This window comes from Geospiza fortis, unplaced genomic scaffold (genome assembly GCF_000277835.1).
Source record: "Geospiza fortis unplaced genomic scaffold, GeoFor_1.0 scaffold115, whole genome shotgun sequence".
In the NCBI taxonomy this organism is placed as follows: Eukaryota; Metazoa; Chordata; class Aves; order Passeriformes; family Thraupidae; genus Geospiza; species Geospiza fortis.
In genome coordinates, this window is record NW_005054499.1 from 858,868 (window position 1) to 877,422 (window position 18,555).

The 18,555-nt window shown below is 47.7% G+C and overlaps 1 protein-coding gene across 1 annotated transcript; it reads left to right on the plus strand.

Moving 5' to 3' along the window:
* The first annotated feature begins 216 nt into the window (after positions 1 to 216).
* CTPS1 (CTP synthase 1) lies at positions 217 to 16,957 on the plus strand. Its single transcript, XM_014310218.2, has 17 exons — positions 217 to 407; positions 1,046 to 1,146; positions 2,245 to 2,361; positions 2,993 to 3,076; positions 3,320 to 3,400; positions 5,431 to 5,582; positions 7,388 to 7,520; positions 8,990 to 9,078; positions 9,862 to 9,956; positions 10,449 to 10,511; positions 11,298 to 11,341; positions 12,066 to 12,162; positions 12,397 to 12,452; positions 12,537 to 12,633; positions 12,907 to 13,051; positions 14,050 to 14,140; positions 15,429 to 16,957. Exons 2-16 carry the CDS (start codon positions 1,084 to 1,086, stop codon positions 14,132 to 14,134), a joined length of 1,401 nt encoding a protein of 466 aa, XP_014165693.1. The 5' UTR covers positions 217 to 407; positions 1,046 to 1,083; the 3' UTR covers positions 14,135 to 14,140; positions 15,429 to 16,957.
* The last annotated feature ends 1,598 nt before the right edge of the window (positions 16,958 to 18,555 follow it).

Below are 18,555 nucleotides of genomic sequence, written 5' to 3' on the forward strand. Positions count from 1 at the left end.
CTGAGCCTGCCAGCACTGTGGGCCGGCTGCTGTGCCCGCAGCACAGATGTGCTCTGCCTGTTCTTGCTGCTGCCTGAAGGGGTTCGGTCCCCAGAGCGCTGCTCCTCTCGGTTATAAAGGCTTTTAGTTCTGTTCGCCGCTCCTGAACTTGCTGTGGCAATCAGGGACGGAGTTTCCTTCTGTTGAATTGTTCCACACGCCTGACACGTGCGCCTGTGCCTTTTCTGTGCCTGCAGGGGAGGTGTTTGTGCTGGATGATGGAGGGGAGGTGGACCTGGACCTCGGGAACTACGAGCGCTTCCTCGATATCCGACTCACCAAAGACAACAACCTGACCACGGGGAAGATCTACCAGTATGTCATTAACAAGGAGAGGAAGGGAGATTATCTTGGCAAAACTGTCCAAGGTGATGCAAAACTTCTTTCCTGGTGCTTAGAAGTGCATTCTGTATTTCAGTCCTGGCTGGATGCTTTTGCCTTTCATCTTTGCTTGAGCCTCTGCACCATCCTGCTTGTGTTTGGACTGTGCTGGACTTGGGTCCAGCTGTCTAATGTACCCAGTGATAAATGTGAACAGACTTCAGACCAATACACTTTGGGCTTGTTTGTTAGCTGGTTAAAATGGTAAATGCTTTTGTTAACTCATGTCATTAGAAAACCCAAAGGATTTGTGAGTATCTGATCAGTCCCTTCCCTTTTTAACCAGTCTCCACAGCTGGTTGACATTAGGACTTTTACAAACAGTTGAAAACAGAGTTACTTTCTCTATTTAGAGCAAAGAACAGTTTGTGCTTGAATCTTGCAGCTTAAAGGAAACGTTTCTTACACGTGTTTAAATTAAGGCAGGGTTCAGTTTCCTGCCAAGGCCCTTGAAAATCACAGCCAAGAATAATCACTTCAAAAATGCACAGTTCTTTAAATACAAAAATTCCTGCTCAAGCCCTATGGGGAGCACTGGCTAGTGATTGTCAGTAATTTGCTTTCTTATGAGTTAAGAGGGAGAAACGTGTGGGGGCTTTAACCCTTGCCTGGGTTTCTTTTCCAGTTGTTCCCCACATCACAGATGCCATACAGGAATGGGTAATGAGGCAGGCACGGATTCCTGTGGATGAAGATGGCATTGAACCCCAAGTTTGTGTGATTGAGGTTTGTAACTTTTAAAAAGTAGGTAGTTTTGTTTCTTGTATGCACTAAACTGATCTATATGCATATCTTGCATTTTTCTTTACAGAAATGTTCAGCTTTGCGTGTTACTGAATGGGTTAAAGATTCCCTTTGTTAATTTCAATTATTAATCTTTTGAATTGCAGCCTGCAGTTGCCTCATGAGGGGCAGCCCCAGAGGACCCCAGGGAACAGCTGGAGCTGTGTCAGGGGGAATTTAGGCTGGAGATCAGGGAAAGATTCTTTGCCCAGAGGGTGGAGTGGGATTGCCCAGGGTGGGATTGTTGGGGGATCTGTGCAGGGTTTGGGGCTGGACTCAGTGGGTCCCTTCTAGCGCAGGATATTCTATGAATTAACCTACAGAATGAATTTTTTAGCTCTTGTAACTCAATGTGCCAGTCTGAATTAATTGTGCTGTGCCCTCTTCCTTGGTGGATGGAGGCAGGGGAGGTAAATCCCCCTCTGCATACAATTGTCTTTCCTCCTCCAAGTGACCTGTTCAAGCACAGCCATGCAGCAGGAAGTGGCACAAGGTAGTGGTGGCACTGCTCAGGGTGTTCATGGAACATTCTGCTGCCAGAAGGAGACAGAGCAGGGTGAAGGCTCTGACAGTGCTGAGCTGGCTGCTGGGATGTGCTAACACAGGAGAGGGAGCTTGTCACAGAGCCCAGGTCAGGGTGACTTGGGCTCTGCCTGCAGCGTGGGTGCCAATTTCTGTGCCAGGATCACAGTCTGACAGGGCCTGGGAGGCTCTAAGAGTGGTCTTGCATCTGTTCCTGCATGTGTCCACTCTGTATAGCTCCTAAAACTTAACAGAAATTTTGCTTCTCAGTGCCACCTAATGTTCATAAATCATAATTTTCACATCTAAGTCCTTTTTCTGAAGAGAAAATAAAAGCCAAGCTGATGTCTCTGAGGTGCTGCCTGTACGGAAAGCTATTTTTCTTGTGGCTTTTTGGTGTGTGGGGAAATGATGAAGGTAGAATAGCACCTGGAGTAGATTGTTATGTGTGTTTTCATGTCTTTAGTGTGCACCTTCAGCAGGTTTTGGCAGTAACTCCCAGTGTGTGTGTGTTGCCAGCTCGGGGGCACCGTGGGTGACATCGAGAGCATGCCTTTCATCGAGGCCTTCCGCCAGTTCCAGTTCAAGGCCAAAAGAGAGAATTTCTGTAACATTCACGTCAGCCTGGTTCCCCAGGTAAGGACCTGAAACATGCTGGTGATCAGAGGCTTCCTCAGTCCAAAATTTCCTAAATAGGTGTTTCTGAAATGCTTAAGTGCCGTTACTTTTGTATTTCTGTGTATATATAAACTTCTGGCAGAAATGCAGAGATTATATGCTTATGTATTTAAAAGGTCTTACAGGAATTGAAAAAGAACTTTTCAAAGGGTGTAAATGTGTAATAAAGGCTTGGGAGTTGCAGAAATGCAACATGAGCATTCCTTGTGTCAGACTGAACTGGATTTGACAGAGCAGATTGATTATTATGGAGTGCAGATCAATGTTGGTTCTCTTCTCCCTTTTCCCCCTTCTGTCCAGGCCAGGTGATTTATAGAGAAAAATCAGAAAGACAGAACATTAGGTATTTGGAGGGAGCAGTGGATAAACCTTAGGCTCTCTGTCCCTGTCTTTCCTGCACTCCAGTGGGCAGATTGGAACTTGGGTTCCTGCTGTTGCTTTCAGTCCTGGGGTTAAAATGGGCTCCATGAGGCTCGTGTGAATTGTCCAAGGACTGAGTCAAACTTTTTATGAGATGTCTGAGATATTAACCTGCTGAATCATTGCTGCTTATCACAATCTGATGCACCCACTGCTCTTCTCTGGCCAGCCAAGCTCGACAGGGGAGCAGAAGACCAAACCCACCCAGAACAGTGTTCGTGAGCTCAGAGGTCTCGGGCTCTCTCCAGATCTGGTAAGGTTTGTGTAGCACGGCTTTGAATGTAAAAATCTGGCATGTTGCAGCAGTAATCTTGTCTAAGTAATGCTGAATTTGAGAGCTCTTGTATAGTGGTGATAAATAAGGAAAAGAAACGGAATTGTGGGTTTTTTTTCTCAAATCAGAGACTGCACAAAGACAGCTCATTTTAGAGGTTTGTTTTATGAATGCCTGAGCGTTTCTGTTTGCGTCACAACCCTGATGTTGCTGCTGTGTTAGATTGTTTGCAGGTGCTCCACTCCACTGGATACCTCAGTAAAAGAAAAGATTTCCATGTTCTGTCATGTTGAACCAGAACAGGTGAGGATTGCTGTCTGTGCTGCCTTGCAGTAAATACTGGAGCTGCTTGTCAGATGCTGAGGGGAGTTTTGTCTAGTGCAGCAGTTCTAGCTCTGTGTTTTGGTAGCTGCATAATTCATTTGCTGCTTTGTCTTACCTCCCTTCCTGACACATGAACCTGTTGCTGAACCAATTCTTTTTGTGCCCAGGTTTTCTTGTAAGGTGATTGGTGTAAGCTTAGAGAATCCTATGGAATCCAAGGTGATTTCTGAATCACTGCTTTGATCTTATAGTTCCACATTCCTTCTGTGAACATAGAAGAATGAGATTTTCCCAGTATTTAGAGGTGAAAAGATTACCCAAAATTAGTTTTAAAGGATATATGACTGTATTTCTGCTCTTTTCACAATATTATTGTTCTGCCCAAGAATTCTTGAGGAGAGATTTCACAGAGAGGTTGAAATGGTGTTTGGGAGAAGCAGCACTTCACTTAAAGGTTGTGATGTGCACAAATTCCATGTTTGCATGATTCTTTCTATACTGAGACTTGTAACACATTCTAAGGTAGACCTTGGAAAATAATCAAAAGTATGTAGGCTGAGTTTTAGCACTTTGCAATCCAGCTGGAGCTCAAAAAATGTTGTCTTTTTGTGAAAGACTTAGTATAACTTCACAACCCCAGGTTCTGTCCAGTAATTTTTATTAATCTGCTCTCTAGCAAGACCAAACTTGAGCCCTGCAATTTCAAGCACTGCACTGCTGGCAATAATGTTGATGTGTCATCAGTAAAATATCTACCTCTTGTTGGCCAGGAATTCAAAATAAGTTGGCTCTTGTCCCTTTCCAGGAAGTTTAATGCAGTTCTATGTAGCTGTTGCTCTTGGCTGCTGTTGCACTTGGATTGGGAAGTGAGCAGTAAAAGAGGGAAATGTGCAACCAGGGAGGTTTGACTGGTGCAGTACTGAACTCTGCTTTCATTTAAGTCAGTAGAAATGAGGACTTAAAAAAGTTTTGCCAGTGTGTTTTGGATCTTTAAAACACAGGTTCATTATTAATGGACAGGTGACAGTTGTCCTGAGCCATCTTTTCCCATTTCAGTGGACTAGAACTGTTGATGTAGATTTTCCTCATTGACCTAAGAATTCTTTGCTTATAATTGTGTAATCCCAAATTTAATGAGGGGCACCCTGTAAAGCGTATTGCTGTACTGGGGTCACAGATTTCCCTGGGTTTCACTCAGATTGGGAGCCCTGGTTAGGAAGGACAGTGGTGGGAAGGGGGAAGCTGTGCCTGTGGCAGTTTGTAGCTTCACTTGTGATTCTGTGTCACAGGAGTCTCTCTGGAGTGTTCTTTGAACTTTGCTGAGTGCTGCTCACATGAAGTGCTGGGCAGCTGACTCTCCTGCTGGGTTACTGTGCTCTAGCCCTTCCCAAGGGGCTCCAGGGAGCAGTAATGCCTTGGGAGTGCTGAAGAAATTGCTTTTCCAAGCATAAGGAAACCAGTATTAAATATTGATATGTTATATTGTGACAGTGTTCACAGGGGTCTGAGGGTGAGGGAAGAGACGAGGATCTGACTCCATGTTTCAGAAGGCTGATTTATTATTTTATGATATATATTATATTAAAACTAGACTAAAAGAATACAAGGAAGGATTTCATCAGAAGGCTAGCTAAGAATAGAATAGGAAAGAATGATAACAAAGGCTTGTGGCTCGGACAGAGAGTCTGAGCCAGCTGAGCTGTGATTGGCCATTAATTAGAAACAACCACATGAGACCAATCACAGATGCACCTGTTGCATTCCACAGCAGCAGATAATCAATGTTTACATTTTGTTCCTGAGGCCTCTCAGCTTCTCAGGAGAAAAAATCCTAAGGAAAGGATTTTTCAGAAAATATCATTGCTACATTATATTATTCAAAATGTCATTGTCTGGAAGTTGAGGTGGTCATATGGTTTTCTGCTAGAGGAACACTCTGAATATCTGAGTAAAAATGATTGTACAGGTTCTGGATGGCTGTTTTAATGATATCCTTATTTTATGAACAGGTCATTTGTGTTCATGATGTCTCCTCCATCTACCGGGTTCCTCTGCTGCTGGAGGAGCAGGGAGTTGTGGATTACTTCAGGCACAGGCTGGACCTTCCCATCGAGAGGCAGCCCAGGAGGATGCTCATGAAGTGGAAGGAGATGGCTGACAGGTGAGCTGCACTGCTGGGCACACTGCAGCACACTTCAGCATTGCTTTCTGTTCTTGCTTGTTGATTGTTTGAGATGATGTGTAATTTCCTGTTCTCAGGTGTGTTCTTACATGCTCCCATTGGTTTTTTACTTTGCTCAAAGCCCCATCCAAACTTTGAATGTTTCCAGTGTGGGGAATCCACAGCTGCTGGGGGAGGTTCTTCCCAAAGCATTCATGCTGAACTAACAAATTTTTATTAATGCTTTCAAATGGAGATGAAAATTATGTGTTATCTCAGAGATGTCAGACTTGATGAAACCAAAAATCCCATAGCTACAACTCCTGTTCCTTCTGCTTTGTTTAGCTGAGCCTTAATGCAGAGATGATCCTGCAGTCCCCTTGGAGGTGAAGACAGAAGCCCTGACTGGATTAGCATGTGGAACTCTTTATTCTAACTGGGTTTCTTTTGCTTGCAGGAGCTGCTCTGAACTTCATTCATTAACATGTTGCTAAAACAACTGAATAGGTCTCAGACAACCTGTGCCAGTGCCTCACCACTCTCATTGTACAAAATTTCATCCCTATATCTGCCTAAATCCCCCCTCTTTTAGATCAAAACCATCACCAGTTGTGCAGGCACAACAGACCCTACTAAGAAGTCTGTCCCCATGTTTCTCATAAATCCTCTTACTGGAAGGCTGCCATAAAGTCTCCCTGGGCTTTTTTCTTCTTCAGGCTGAACCACTCCAATTCCCTCAGCCTTCTCTCCATAAAATCCTGTGAGATAAACTTAGTGAGATCCTTATCTTATGTTGGAAGTCTACTGTCTGAGTCAAACCCAGCCTGAAGTTATTAACAGCTGGACAATTCTGCCCTCACTTTTTATATAAAAAACCCCTCTCAGTAACATTACAAAGTGTTGAAATCCTTTTGTAGCTGTATGGAGATGTCAGGAGTGTCAAAGAATATCTTTGAGAGTGCTTTCAGGTAAGTGAGACAAGTGTTTGGTACCTGTTCTGAGACCCCTTGGACACTGGGTTTTTTCTTGTGAGGAATAGACTCAATGTTCATGGGGAAATTGTGAATAGAGTCTTTTCAGAAAGGGCTTGAATGTCAGCTGAAGCCTTAATTATGTTTGTTCTTATAAGAAATTAATTTTCAAGATCTAGATGCTTTCCTTGATTTCTGTGCCTGATGTAAGCCAGCCCTGTCATTAACATTTCCTTTTGGTGGGGAAGGCCCTTGTCACCAGCTGGGCTGAAGTTATTTAGCAATTCTGAGAGAAACTTTAAACAAACTCTTGGCTGTGGCCAGGAATGCTGTGTGAATCCTGTGCTGCCAGGTGCTGGGGATTGAAAGTGGAGGCAGCACAGCCTTAGGGCTGCAGAAATGCTTTCTGTGTTTGGAGCTGCTGATATGAGCACAGCAGCAGCGTGGGAAGATGCTGTGCAGCACAAACATACAGCAAGCTGTGCTTTGATCCTCTCCTAGGAGTTCAGTGCAGCCTTTGAATCTAATACAGCTTCCTGAAAAGGCAGTTTGGATCTGCTCAGAATGGCTTTTCATCATCAGGAGAGAGGAGTTAATTTATGTGTGGCTTTCTGCAACTGTTTTCCTCAGTCATTGTTCTGGTTTTGATCTCGCTTTGATGTTTCTAAATCATAATTATTGTAAAAGGTCACTCTTGCAAGGACGTCAGCTCTGCTGGACACACTGAGGAGAACAGGAAAAGTTTGTTTGTTCCTTGGAAAGCTGAACAGAATGGAAGATTCCATCCCTGTCCTGTTACTGCTGGAATAACCTGTGTGCTCTGGTGCTCTCTAGGTATGACCGTCTGCTTGAAACGTGTTCCATTGCACTGGTGGGCAAATACACCAAATTTTCTGACTCCTATGCATCTGTCATCAAAGCCCTGGAGCACTCTGCCCTGGCCATCAACCACAAACTTGACATTAAGGTAGGAGTGGGTCTGTGTGTGGGGAAAAAACTCCACCCATCCTGCTTCCACCTACAGCTCTGCCCATCCTAATTCAGATTTTCACAAAGCCATAGACAGAAAGGGAGAAGTGATTCAGCCAATGAACATCCAAATTGTCCTTGCATCAAAGCAGCTGTTTTGATTATAACAGCATTAAAACAGCTGTTATCAGGCCTAAACCAGCTTCAGAACAAACCAGCTTCAGAGCAAACCAGCCTGTTCTCCTTTGAGCTGGAGCAGATGGAAACTCAGTGTTGTGTGCTGAGCTGTGACAGTGGTGGATGGATCGGAGGGGGGCACTCTGATTTCATTTCTCTGACACTTGTTGCAAGTGATTCTTTTTGTTGTTTTATCTTTTTTGTTGCTGTTAACCTTGTGGTACTCAGGTTTTATGATGCCCCTGCCTCAGGCTTTATTAAAGTTTTCATGCTGGTTTGGATGCACAGATGCTTTCAGGGGTGTTGGTCATAGCTGGATGCTCTGAAGAGGTGAAATATGAATTCTACCTGTTGCTAGAAATTTAATTTTCATTTCAATAGGTTTCTAAATGCCCAGCAGTTCCATGATGTCAGTGAGTCATGGAAACAGGTGATTGCTTTTTAACAGTACTGATCCAGGTCAGGGTTTCCTTTCAACTTCCAAAATCAGTAGAGGTGAAAATAAGCAAAACAAGACTGGTAAAGTGCAAACCCTGCACGTGGATCTGTGGGTATTCCCTGGCACAGCTGTGTCTGAGTGGCTCAGAAGTGAAGTGAGCTCTGTGCAGGGAGATCTTGTGCTGAAGAACTGAGTAGCTGTAGTTAGCTAAAGAACTGATTGGTAGTTTAGCAACTTCCAAAAACCAAGCAAAAAAAGAAGGACAAAATTGGTCTTTTAAAGGGTTAGCAGCCTGCCAGAACATCCAGAAGTTCAGAGGTAATGGAATGCTGGAGATGAGAAAATGGAAAAATTGCAGGGTTTTTTTTCCATTGTCATAACACCCTTTAATTACAGCAGCCTGTGTTTCACCATAGCCTATTTCTTTTGCAGTGCTTCTTGAAGGAGATGTTTATTTGATGAGAAAAGGATAGTTTTTTTCCTCTCTGTGTGGTGGTTTGTGTCTGCACAGCCCCGTGTTCCCACCTTGCTGTGCTGCATTCACACCTCACATTGAACATTGCAGGCAGGGGCTCAGGGACTTGGTGTAAGTCACAGCAGGGCTGCAGAGAGGGGAGGACACAGAAATCATGGGTTCTGATTGTGCACCAAGAACAGGGGGGTGAGGAAAGGAGTTTTGTTGGCTGACAGATGGGAAATCAGCCCAGAAAAAACTAAAGGATCCATTAGGAAACAAATCCAGAGCTGTCCAGGAGGAATGATGCTGTCTTAATTTAATGAGAATTCAGGAAGTCCTGTACACTCTGGTGGCAATATCTCATCATCCTTTTTTTTTTTGGATTTCTTCCCAGTACATTGACTCTGCTGACTTGGAGCCAGACACTCTGCAGGAGGAGCCTGTCAGGTACCACGAGGCGTGGCAGAAGCTCTGTGGTGCTGAGTAAGTTCTGCTGTGGCCCTTTCCTTGGAGAATGTCTGATAAACCTGTTTTCAGCACACTCTGACAAGGCCCCAGACACCTCTCAGGGACATTGAGGAGAAGGTGTTAAATGGAGAATTGTTAATAAGTGAGGGAGGTTGGGGAAATAATCATGGTGATGAGGATATGCACACCTGCATGATCAGGTGGAAACAGGAAATCAGGAGGAAGGAAAGGTACTGGTGAAGTCAGACTGAGAATGGAAGGTGTAAATGGGGTACCAAGTTCTTCAGAAATAGTGTGAGAGGGGGAAAAGCATTAGTATGCAGAGGAGTGCCAAGAATTAGCACAAAAACAAGAAATAGTGGGGCCTTTTATGCCTCAGGGCAGCAGGATTTGTGTGAGAACAGAATAAAGAACCTCCTGCAGAGTTTGGTGTTAGGACAACCTGGCACTGTAGCCAGGGGTTTCCTCAGCATGGGCCTGGCTGGGTGATGTGTTTGCAAACATGTTTGGGGCAGGGTGTGTGAATCCCACAGCATGAACCATTTCAGCATGGTAACCTGTGAGATATTTGGGATCTCTCTTTGGGAAGGTAAAATTGGCATTTATGAAATATTTCCCCCTCTTTAAGTGACAGCTCATGTGGAAGCTGCTGCAGCCAGGCCTTGCCACGTGGCTATTTCAGAGCCCTTTTCAGGGGAGAGAGGTCTTGCAAGGCCAGGATTTTATGGGATGGGGGTGATTTGTGGGTGTGTGGTTTGGGGCAGCCATGCCGAATGGAATCTCTTCATCCTCATGCAGTGGAGTTCTGGTTCCTGGTGGATTTGGTGTTCGAGGGACAGAAGGCAAAATTCAAGCTATTTCCTGGGCAAGGAAACAGAAAAAACCCTTTTTAGGTGAGAAACATGTTTCATCCATAAGAAATAAAGGAAGTTGAAGGACAGCCTTGCTGGTCTGCAGCAGGAGCTGCCCTGATCTTCACTGGTGTGTGGGATGAGCAGTTCTGCAGGCAGTGATCTGTGCTCAGCTGAGCAGGGAGTGCAGCCTCACCCCTGCTTAGCTCTGAAGTGGTCAGAATTGGCTGGGTTGGCTGACAGGGAGTCTGTAATGAGGGGATTGCAGTCTGGGGATGTTTCAGATCAGGCTGTGGTGATCTTGGCACCAAGAAATACAAGACTGCATTTCAGTGAAGTGTCTGTGGTGAGAGATTGAGCTGGAGTTTGATGGGAAAGGGAGGGAAGTAAAGCTTGTCAGGACTACAGAGCCCTAAATCCCCGTCACAGATCTGCCTCTGACTCAGGACACTCTGTGAGGGTGTGTGTGCTTTGCAGCAAGGGCTCAGAGGTCCTTGTCCTGACCTGATCCGTGTCCTGCCTGTCCTTCCACAGGAGTCTGTCTGGGAATGCAGCTGGCAGTGGTGGAGTTTGCTCGCAGTGTCCTTGGTTGGCAAGGTAATGGCACAAAACCCTTCCTTCCTTTGGTCATTTCTGGGGTTGCTTGAGTAATAGCTGTGATTTTTTTTTTTTAGATACCTGTGATTTTAAGTTTTTCATAGCTCAGTTTAATTTTTTACCTAGACCTGTAAAAATCCCTATCTCTTTTGCTAATTCAAAGTAAAAAGAGCAATTTCCTTGCCCTATTTAAACAGAAATTAAAGGAGTAAGTCATGCTGATAATGACAGATATCTTCCTATTGCTCAACATGAGGTTCTTAGCTCCTGAATGAAACACCTTGGTGGCCTACATGTGCCAAATTCCCACTGCAGCCAGTGGCAATGAAGCTCAAGAAGCAGTTCAGCCAGCCAGCAGTTGCAGCTCCTTCAGTGAGTGGAGTTATCTTCTGAGCCCCTCTGCTTGGATTGAGCAGGTCCCTGTTCACAGAACTCCCTTCAGAGGGTGCTAAATTGAGTTCTTAGCCTCTTTGATTCTCTCCAGTAATGAGGGTGAGGAAAAAGAAGTTCTTCAGACCATTGTGCTCCTTTCCCCCTCCCTGCCTTTATTTCTGTATTTGAAGCTGTTGAATGTGTGTTTTTCCTGAATGAGGGTGGGTTATCCAGCAGCTGCAGCCTTTGAAATTGGTACTGAACAGTGCTGGCAGCCCTGTTCCTGCTGCCTGGGCTGTTCTGTGCCTGAGGAGGGGCTCAGCACAGCTGGGATGAGGGGCAGCTGTCCCTGGGGCAGGGGATGCCATGGTGTGAGCCACTCTGTGCTCCTGACTGCTGAATGTTACATTGCAGATGCCAACTCAACAGAGTTTGATCCCAAAACTTCTCATCCAGTGGTGAGTTTATGGTGATTTACTTGTGATAGCCTTACTTGTTTTTCCTGCACATCCCTGGGCATGATTGCCAGGAGAAGCTGCGGCTGCCCCTGGATCCCTCAGAGTGTCCAAGGCCAGGTTGGACAGGGCTTGGAGCAACTTGGGACAGTGGGAAGTGTCCTGCCATTGCAGGAGTGGCACTGGATGGGATTTAAGGTCCCTTCCAACTTGAACTGTTGAACGATAGCTCCAGGCAGACCTGAATTCCTGGGAGCATTTGTGGAAGGCTCTGTGTTTCTGGTCCAGAGTCCACCATAATGATTGGTTTCTGCTGTAATTTAAAATGCTACTCAAAGTGAGGAAGTTACAAAAAAACAGCTTATGATGATCTTTCAGAGAGTGAGCAAGGCTAATTTGGGGGTTTTGTTTCCATAAATTTGTTTGTTTAAGATGCAGTTCAATAAACAGCACAGTATTGGTGTGTGCAATCTGTGTAAACTCTGACTGAGGAAATTTCCTCTGTGGAAGTTCCCTGAATATCCACAAACCTCCCACAGGTACTGAACAACTCAGCCAGCTACCCTAGTTCTGTTGGTCTGCCTTGTCAAGTCAGTGTTCCTTGGGCTGGTTTCCTTGGTTTTTTGCATGAATGTTGGTTGGGATTTTTTTTTCTCCTTTTATGTGTCAGAGTTTGCCTGTTATTATTCCTCCCTGATTCTCATCTCCCTCTGAATTCTTTCCACAGGTCATAGACATGCCAGAACATAATCCTGGGCAAATGGGTGGGACAATGAGGCTTGGCAAGAGGAGGACACTCTTCCAAACCAAGAATTCAATCATGAGTAAGGCCCTTCTTGCCTCTTCTGGAAATGTTTCCTGGGAATGGCTTGGGGAAGTGAGGCCTGGGGATGTTGAAGCATCCCTGAATGGCAGCTGTTCACAGACTGTTCTGGTGGGGAATGGGGATCAGGGACTTCAGTTCCCTCCAGAAGTGGCAGATTCTGAAGGATGCTGATCAAGTGAATGTGTTAAAAGCTGTGATCACTGCTCTAAGGAATATTTTACTTCTGCTGCAGGGAAGCTCTATGGAGATCATGATTTCTTGGAGGAGAGACACAGACACAGATTTGAGGTAAAAATGCTCATGTGGGTATTGAGCTTTCCTGTGTAATGCAGACACAAGAGATCATGGCTTGTCTTGCTTCTGGTTTTCTAGGTCAATCCAGAACTGAAGAAGTGTTTTGAAGAGCAAGGTCTGAAGTTTGTGGGGCAGGATGAGGAGGGAGAGAGGATGGAGGTGGTTGAGCTGGAAGGTGAGTCCTTAAGCAGTTGGTTTGTGTGTGGATGGACAAGGGGAAGTGTTTGGAGGGTAATGGAGCAGCTTTTCATGTGGGACCCATTCAGACTGTCTCGATTCCATCCATAAAATGATGGTAAAAATAAAATCCCATGTCCCTCTCCATTTATGGACAAAAATGGAAATGATACTTCCCCATCATCAGGGCTTCAACATAATGAGGATTTCACCTGCAGCTCAGCCACAAGCTTGAGAGGCTTGACATGAATGTTTTGTTTGTTCTTTTCAGACCATCCTTTCTTCATTGGTGTTCAGTATCACCCCGAGTTCCTCTCCAGGCCCATCAAGCCATCACCACCATACTTTGGGCTCCTCCTGGCATCTGCAGGGAGACTCACCCACTACCTGCAGAAGGGCTGCAGGCTCTCCCCCAGGTGGGTTTCAGACACACCCCAGTCAGAGCTGTCACAGGACAGTGCTGCTTCCTGCAGGATAAGCCAGAGCATCCTCTTGGCACGGAGCTCCTGGGGATAACTTGGTATTGCACCCCCCTTCTTTCCACTCTTCTTTTGAGAGCTCACATCTGGTGTGTTGGGGCTGATTGTGGGGCCACAGAGCTGTCCTGCAGAGAGGCCCTGCCTTCAGGGAGAGCATCTGCAGCCTTGTGCTGTCAAGTCAGGCTCTTTGGGGGAACTGAGGTTGGGCCTGCTCTTTTACCTGACTGGAGACCTCCTGGGCTTTTCCCTGCATTCCTCAGACAAGTCCCATGTACAGGCTGGTCCATGAGAAACTTGTTCCTGTTGCTGGTTTAAACAACAGACCCTGGTGGTTGCAGCCTCTTTATTTTTTTTTTTCTGCTGACTTCAGCTTTCTTTGTTTCAGTTTGCAAAGCAAGTGGTGTTTTGGGTGGATTTAATGGTGCAGTTACTTGGTGCTGCTGTTCCCCAGTGCCTGCAATTCCCTTTGGCACTCAGGACTGTGCAACAAATAACAACCATTTGCTGCTGACCTGTTCTCCTCCTCACAGAGAACACTGAGGGGTTGCTGACAGGCACTAAACAAAAACCAGACCAAATGCTGAGGAGAATTAGCAGTGCCTGTATCAAACCCAGGCAGATGCAATGCCAAAAATAAAGTGTTGGCTTTGTGGGCTGAGCTGCAGAGCAGCTGCACCACGGGATTCCTGTGTTGGTGTCAACATCACAGTGCTCAGGTGTGGTCCAGAGGAGTTTTGTGTGTGAGGCACTCTCATTTCAGTGCCTCCAAGGGTGGAGGGATATTTTAACTCTCTGCTTTTGCACATTGGAGTTTGAAATTGCTCCTTGCAGCACAGGAGCTGAAGTTTTCCCTGTGCTGCAGCATCCCACATTAATTAATTAATCTGTTCTTAAAACACTTGTGCTCCCTGACCCCAGATCCTTTACTCCTGCAGGGACACCTACAGTGACCGGAGTGGCAGCAGCTCTCCTGACCTGGAGATGACAGAGCTGAAGTTCCCTTCAGCAAATCACGACTGATCCCTGGTAATGTTTCATGACCTCAGCCTCTTCCTTTGGGAAGAAAATTCTTGGCCAGTCTTTGCTCCTGATAACTGATTCCCACATTATTTGGTAGAAAGCTGGGGCACCATGGGATGTGCTGGTGCTCACAGTTCAGATGTGTTAGCACAGTTTAGATCTGTTCCAGCTGTGCTGAGGGCTGGGTCCTGCCTCTGTCTGTGGAACAGCTGGGGATGGGTGTCCCTTAGCAAAGTGACACACAATAAAATACAGATTTAGAGGAATTTGGGGTTAGATTTGGATAAAAGCACCAGTGGTACACACACTCCTGGAAATAGGGGCAGAGCTGCACAAGGGGTTCCTGGGTTTAGGAAATTCAGTATTTTGCAGTCCCTCATAGTAAAAGAACATTTTGGAAGTATCCATTGTGTCCATCTCGTGGGACAGCAGATCCTGTCAGCCCTAGGGCTCAAGCTCTGCTCTGTAAGGGCTGCAGGTGTTACAGGGATGTGGAAACTGGATGTAAACAGTCCTGGGAAGGAGAAGACACTAAAACCTGGCACTCAGACTGCACCAGCAAACCAGGCAGAGTTTACACTTGCATCCTCCCTCTGTGCAGTGGGTGATCATGGATGTGACACCTGCCCCTGCTCTGGCTGGTTTGTGAGGGAGTTTTGCAGGAGCTGAGCAGCATCTGCACACCCCTGTGGGTGTGTGGGCTCCACTGCTGAGTGCCAGGGCACTGGAGAGATCCAGCCCCTTCCCTCCTCTCCCTTCAGGAGTGACCTGCAGGGGGAAGCAGGGTCAGCCCCAGTCTGTCACAGGAGTGCTCCCCATCCCTGGGCACAGCACTGGGACCAGATGTTATTGCTGGGTGTTGGGTTGTTCCACAGCACCAACAGCTGAAGAATTCTCCCTGTAAATGTTGATCCTAAAGAGACTCTGAGCCTTGGTCTCACTGACAGTATCCCCTGTGTTCCCTAATGTGGCAGCTCTGGTGGCTTGGAGGCTGTGCCCACATGGGGAGGGTGGCAGTGTCCCTGGGATTTGTGTCACCCAGCTCCCTTAGGCTGCAGCACAGTGAAAATGCTGCTTTGGGGCTGCCTGTGGGCAGGGTTCAGTGCTGGCTGAGCTGTGCTCACTCCCTGTGCTCTGTGTGCAAGGAGCCATGCCCAGGGGAGCAGTTCAGTGCCTTTGGAGGTGCCCCAGTGCCCCTGTGGAGCTGGGACACCCCTGAGCTGGGCACAGGGCTCTGCAGTTCCAGCCTGTGTTTCTTCCCTGTCAGTAGTTCCTGCTCCTTTTCTCTCTCCAGGTGTGTCCTTGCTGCAGAGAGGAGTCTCCATTAGGTTTTCCAGGTCTTCTTACAGCAGTAGCTTCAACACCCTCAGCTTTGGGCTTCCCTAACTTATGGGTTTCTAATTTTTGTTCTGGGATCCTGTCCCTTATTTCCTCAGCTCTTCTTTCCTTCATTTTCTCTATAGATCTTGGTTATTTGTGGAGGAGAGTTCACAGAGGCCCCTCCAACTTCCTTCAGTTGCACCAGCTTGGAGGTCAAAGCAAGCTGGGTGTGGGATTTGCTGTGCTGAGGGGAATCCCATGGCACAAGGCCTTCCCAGTGCAGGCAGTGCCTTGGACACTGACAGTGGAGCTGCTTTCTCCAGTCTTCCCGCTCCCTCCTCAGTCTTTACTTGTGAAATTATGGATGGCACAAGATTTTGGGGGCTGGCTTAATGTCTGAGCTGGGCTGTGCTGCACAGAGGGCTCTGGGCAAATTCATGCAGCCTTTTTTGGTTTGGTTTTTCTTTTCAGGGGAAGGGGATGATTTTTGGTTTGTTTTTTTTTTTTCTTTTTCAGTAGCATTTGCAAACCTTTGGCGGTGGTGCTCTTGGTGCATTCATTGTCACTATGAATTTGTAACCAGGAAGATGTTCCTGGCATAGTGTTACTCTGGAACACGCTCAGCTCTGGCTGAGGTGTCGCTGCAGGGATGTGATTAACTGGGATCAGGCTGGGGGGCCAGGAGAACAAAGCTGCCAGGGAAGCCCTGACCCCAGGGTTCCCTGTGAGCCCTCCCTGTGCTCCTGGAGCTGCTCCTGGGGCTGGGAAACTCCGACCCCTTGCATCAAGGGGGAGGTGAGCACAGAGTGAAGCACTGAACCACTTCCACTGCTGCCTTGAACTGTGTCCCTGGCCTGGGACACAGCAGCTCCTGGTGCTTTTTCATGCATTTGAAGTGGAGCCTTTTTGTTGCCTTTTTGTCCTCACTGGAGCCGTGTCCTGGGCTCCTGCAGTGGGTGCCCTTCTCCTCCAAGGGCCGTTCCTGAGGAGGGGCTCACCACCCCTGCCTTGGTGTTGCTGTCCAGCTCTGTGGGGCTGGCTCGGTTCCCTGCCCTGTGTGACCCTTGATTGAGGAGAAAGGAAGGAAAGTGTCTCCCTTGGCTGATGTGGCACACTCAGACTTCAGCAGCTCGAGAGCTGCACGGTCAGACCTGGCTGAGCCACAAAACCAAGCCCTGTCCTGTCACTCCCCAGTGATCTCCTCCCCAGCCCCCCCTTGCTTTAGTCCTCATTTGTTTGAAATATTCCCTGTAGAGCTGCTGTGAGCCCGGAGAGCTTGGAGCATTCCTCGTGTGCCAGTTCCAGCTGTTGGGCAGGAATTCTCAGTGGCAGTGCTCTGCTGCTGCCCAGTCCTGCCCTGGGGCCTGGCCATCCTGGGGCAGGGTGAGATCCTCCCTCAGCTGCAGCACAGCTGTGGTTTTTTTTTTTTTCTCCTGAAATGTTTGTTTTGGCCAAAACCGTGCAACTGACTCGGTCATTAAATGCTCATTTGTAACAAACTGAGTAAGGAGCCTGCTCTGTTCCTGCCTGCATGGAGGGAGGGAAGGAAAGGACTGAAGCACAAAAATGCCCAATCTTGAGTTAATCCCCTCTAAGCTAGCAACTTGTGAGCTGTATTCACACTGGGTTTAGACATAGAGCTCCAAAGTCTGAAGTGACTGAGCTTCCTTCCAGCCCTGGAGAAACCTGGGAACTCTGGGCTGAGCCTGCAGGTTTTGCAGGGCAGAAAAAGGTTTCCAGTGGCTTTGAGCTGCCCCAGGAGCGTTTGTCCCACGCTGTGGTTCAGGGAGGACAGGAGGTGCTCCCTGGCCCCACAATCACCCCCAGCCCCACCCTGGCCCCGCTGTCCCTCCCTGCCTGGGGCAGCCGGGGCTCAGTCCCTGGGCTCAGCCCGGTGCTGCCATCAGTGCACAAACCACGGGGAGGAACTTGGTATCCTTTTATTTATAAACAAATCAACGTAAAATAAGTGCAGAGGAAAGCACGGGCTGCCCCTCAGGGCAGGGACACACCGAGGGCCCGTGAGCAGCCCCGGCCCCGTGAGCAGCGCAGGCTGCGCTACAGGACAAAAGCCATTTTGCCTTTTTATTACTTTGCGGTTTTGGGGTATTTTTTCTTTTTTTTTTTTTTTTTTGCAATTTTGCCCCTTAGGGGTAAACCTGACTCAGTGCAAGAGCCTGGAGGGTTGGTCACCACAGGGGCCCGTCCTGCTGCTGGCCAGGCCCTCGAGGCTGCAGGGGAGGCCGTGAGCTGCGGCTCCGATGCAGAGGCTGAGCTGGGACAGGAGAGGGAAGTGCTTGGAGTGGAGATTCTGTCCCAGCCCTTTGGTCAGTGCAGAGGAAGCGTGCTGAGGTGTGTGTGGGCACACACAGGGGTGTGCTGGCACCAGGCTGGTGCCAGTGCTGCTCCAGGGTGGCAGCTGCTGTCCAGGGGACACTGCAGTGGCTCCACTCTGACACTCCTCATACAGCTGCAGAAACCTGTCTGGGACCATGGGAAGCACTCAAGCGCCATCAAAAATAAATACATTAAACTGCCTGAGACCAATAGGTGCCTCGGGAAGGACAAAGCCCTCACAGCCCTCACAAAGCCCTCACAGGAAGAGCGATGCCAGGACAGGTCACCATCCTGGGATGCTCTGGCCAGACCCAAAACCCTCACACACGCTGAGCTGGGACAGACCAAAACTCTATAGAGGAGCAGCAGTGCCCCTGGGAAGACAAACCTTAGCAGCTCTGGCTAAAAACCACCAAGAGCTGCGAGTTCAACACAGGTAGAAAAATCATCTCATAGTTTGAAACAGACAACGCCTTAGTAAAAAAAAAAAATTCCAAATCAAAAAAAAAATTAAAAAAAAAGGCGAGAAGGATCAGCTGAGTCCTGCAGCATCCAGGCAGCCTCCAACACCAGCCCAGGCCCATCTGTGCCAGGGGCACGCCAGGCCCAGCCCTGCTCAGCTCTCCCAGCTCTCTCCATGCTCCCACACGGCCTCCCCAGTCTGGAAGAAAAACAAAGGCCTGCACCCCCAGCCCAGTGTGCCCAGCTGGAGCCAGCTCAGGAGCTGGGGGCAGGCAGAGCCGGCTGGATGGGCTCCCCCAGTT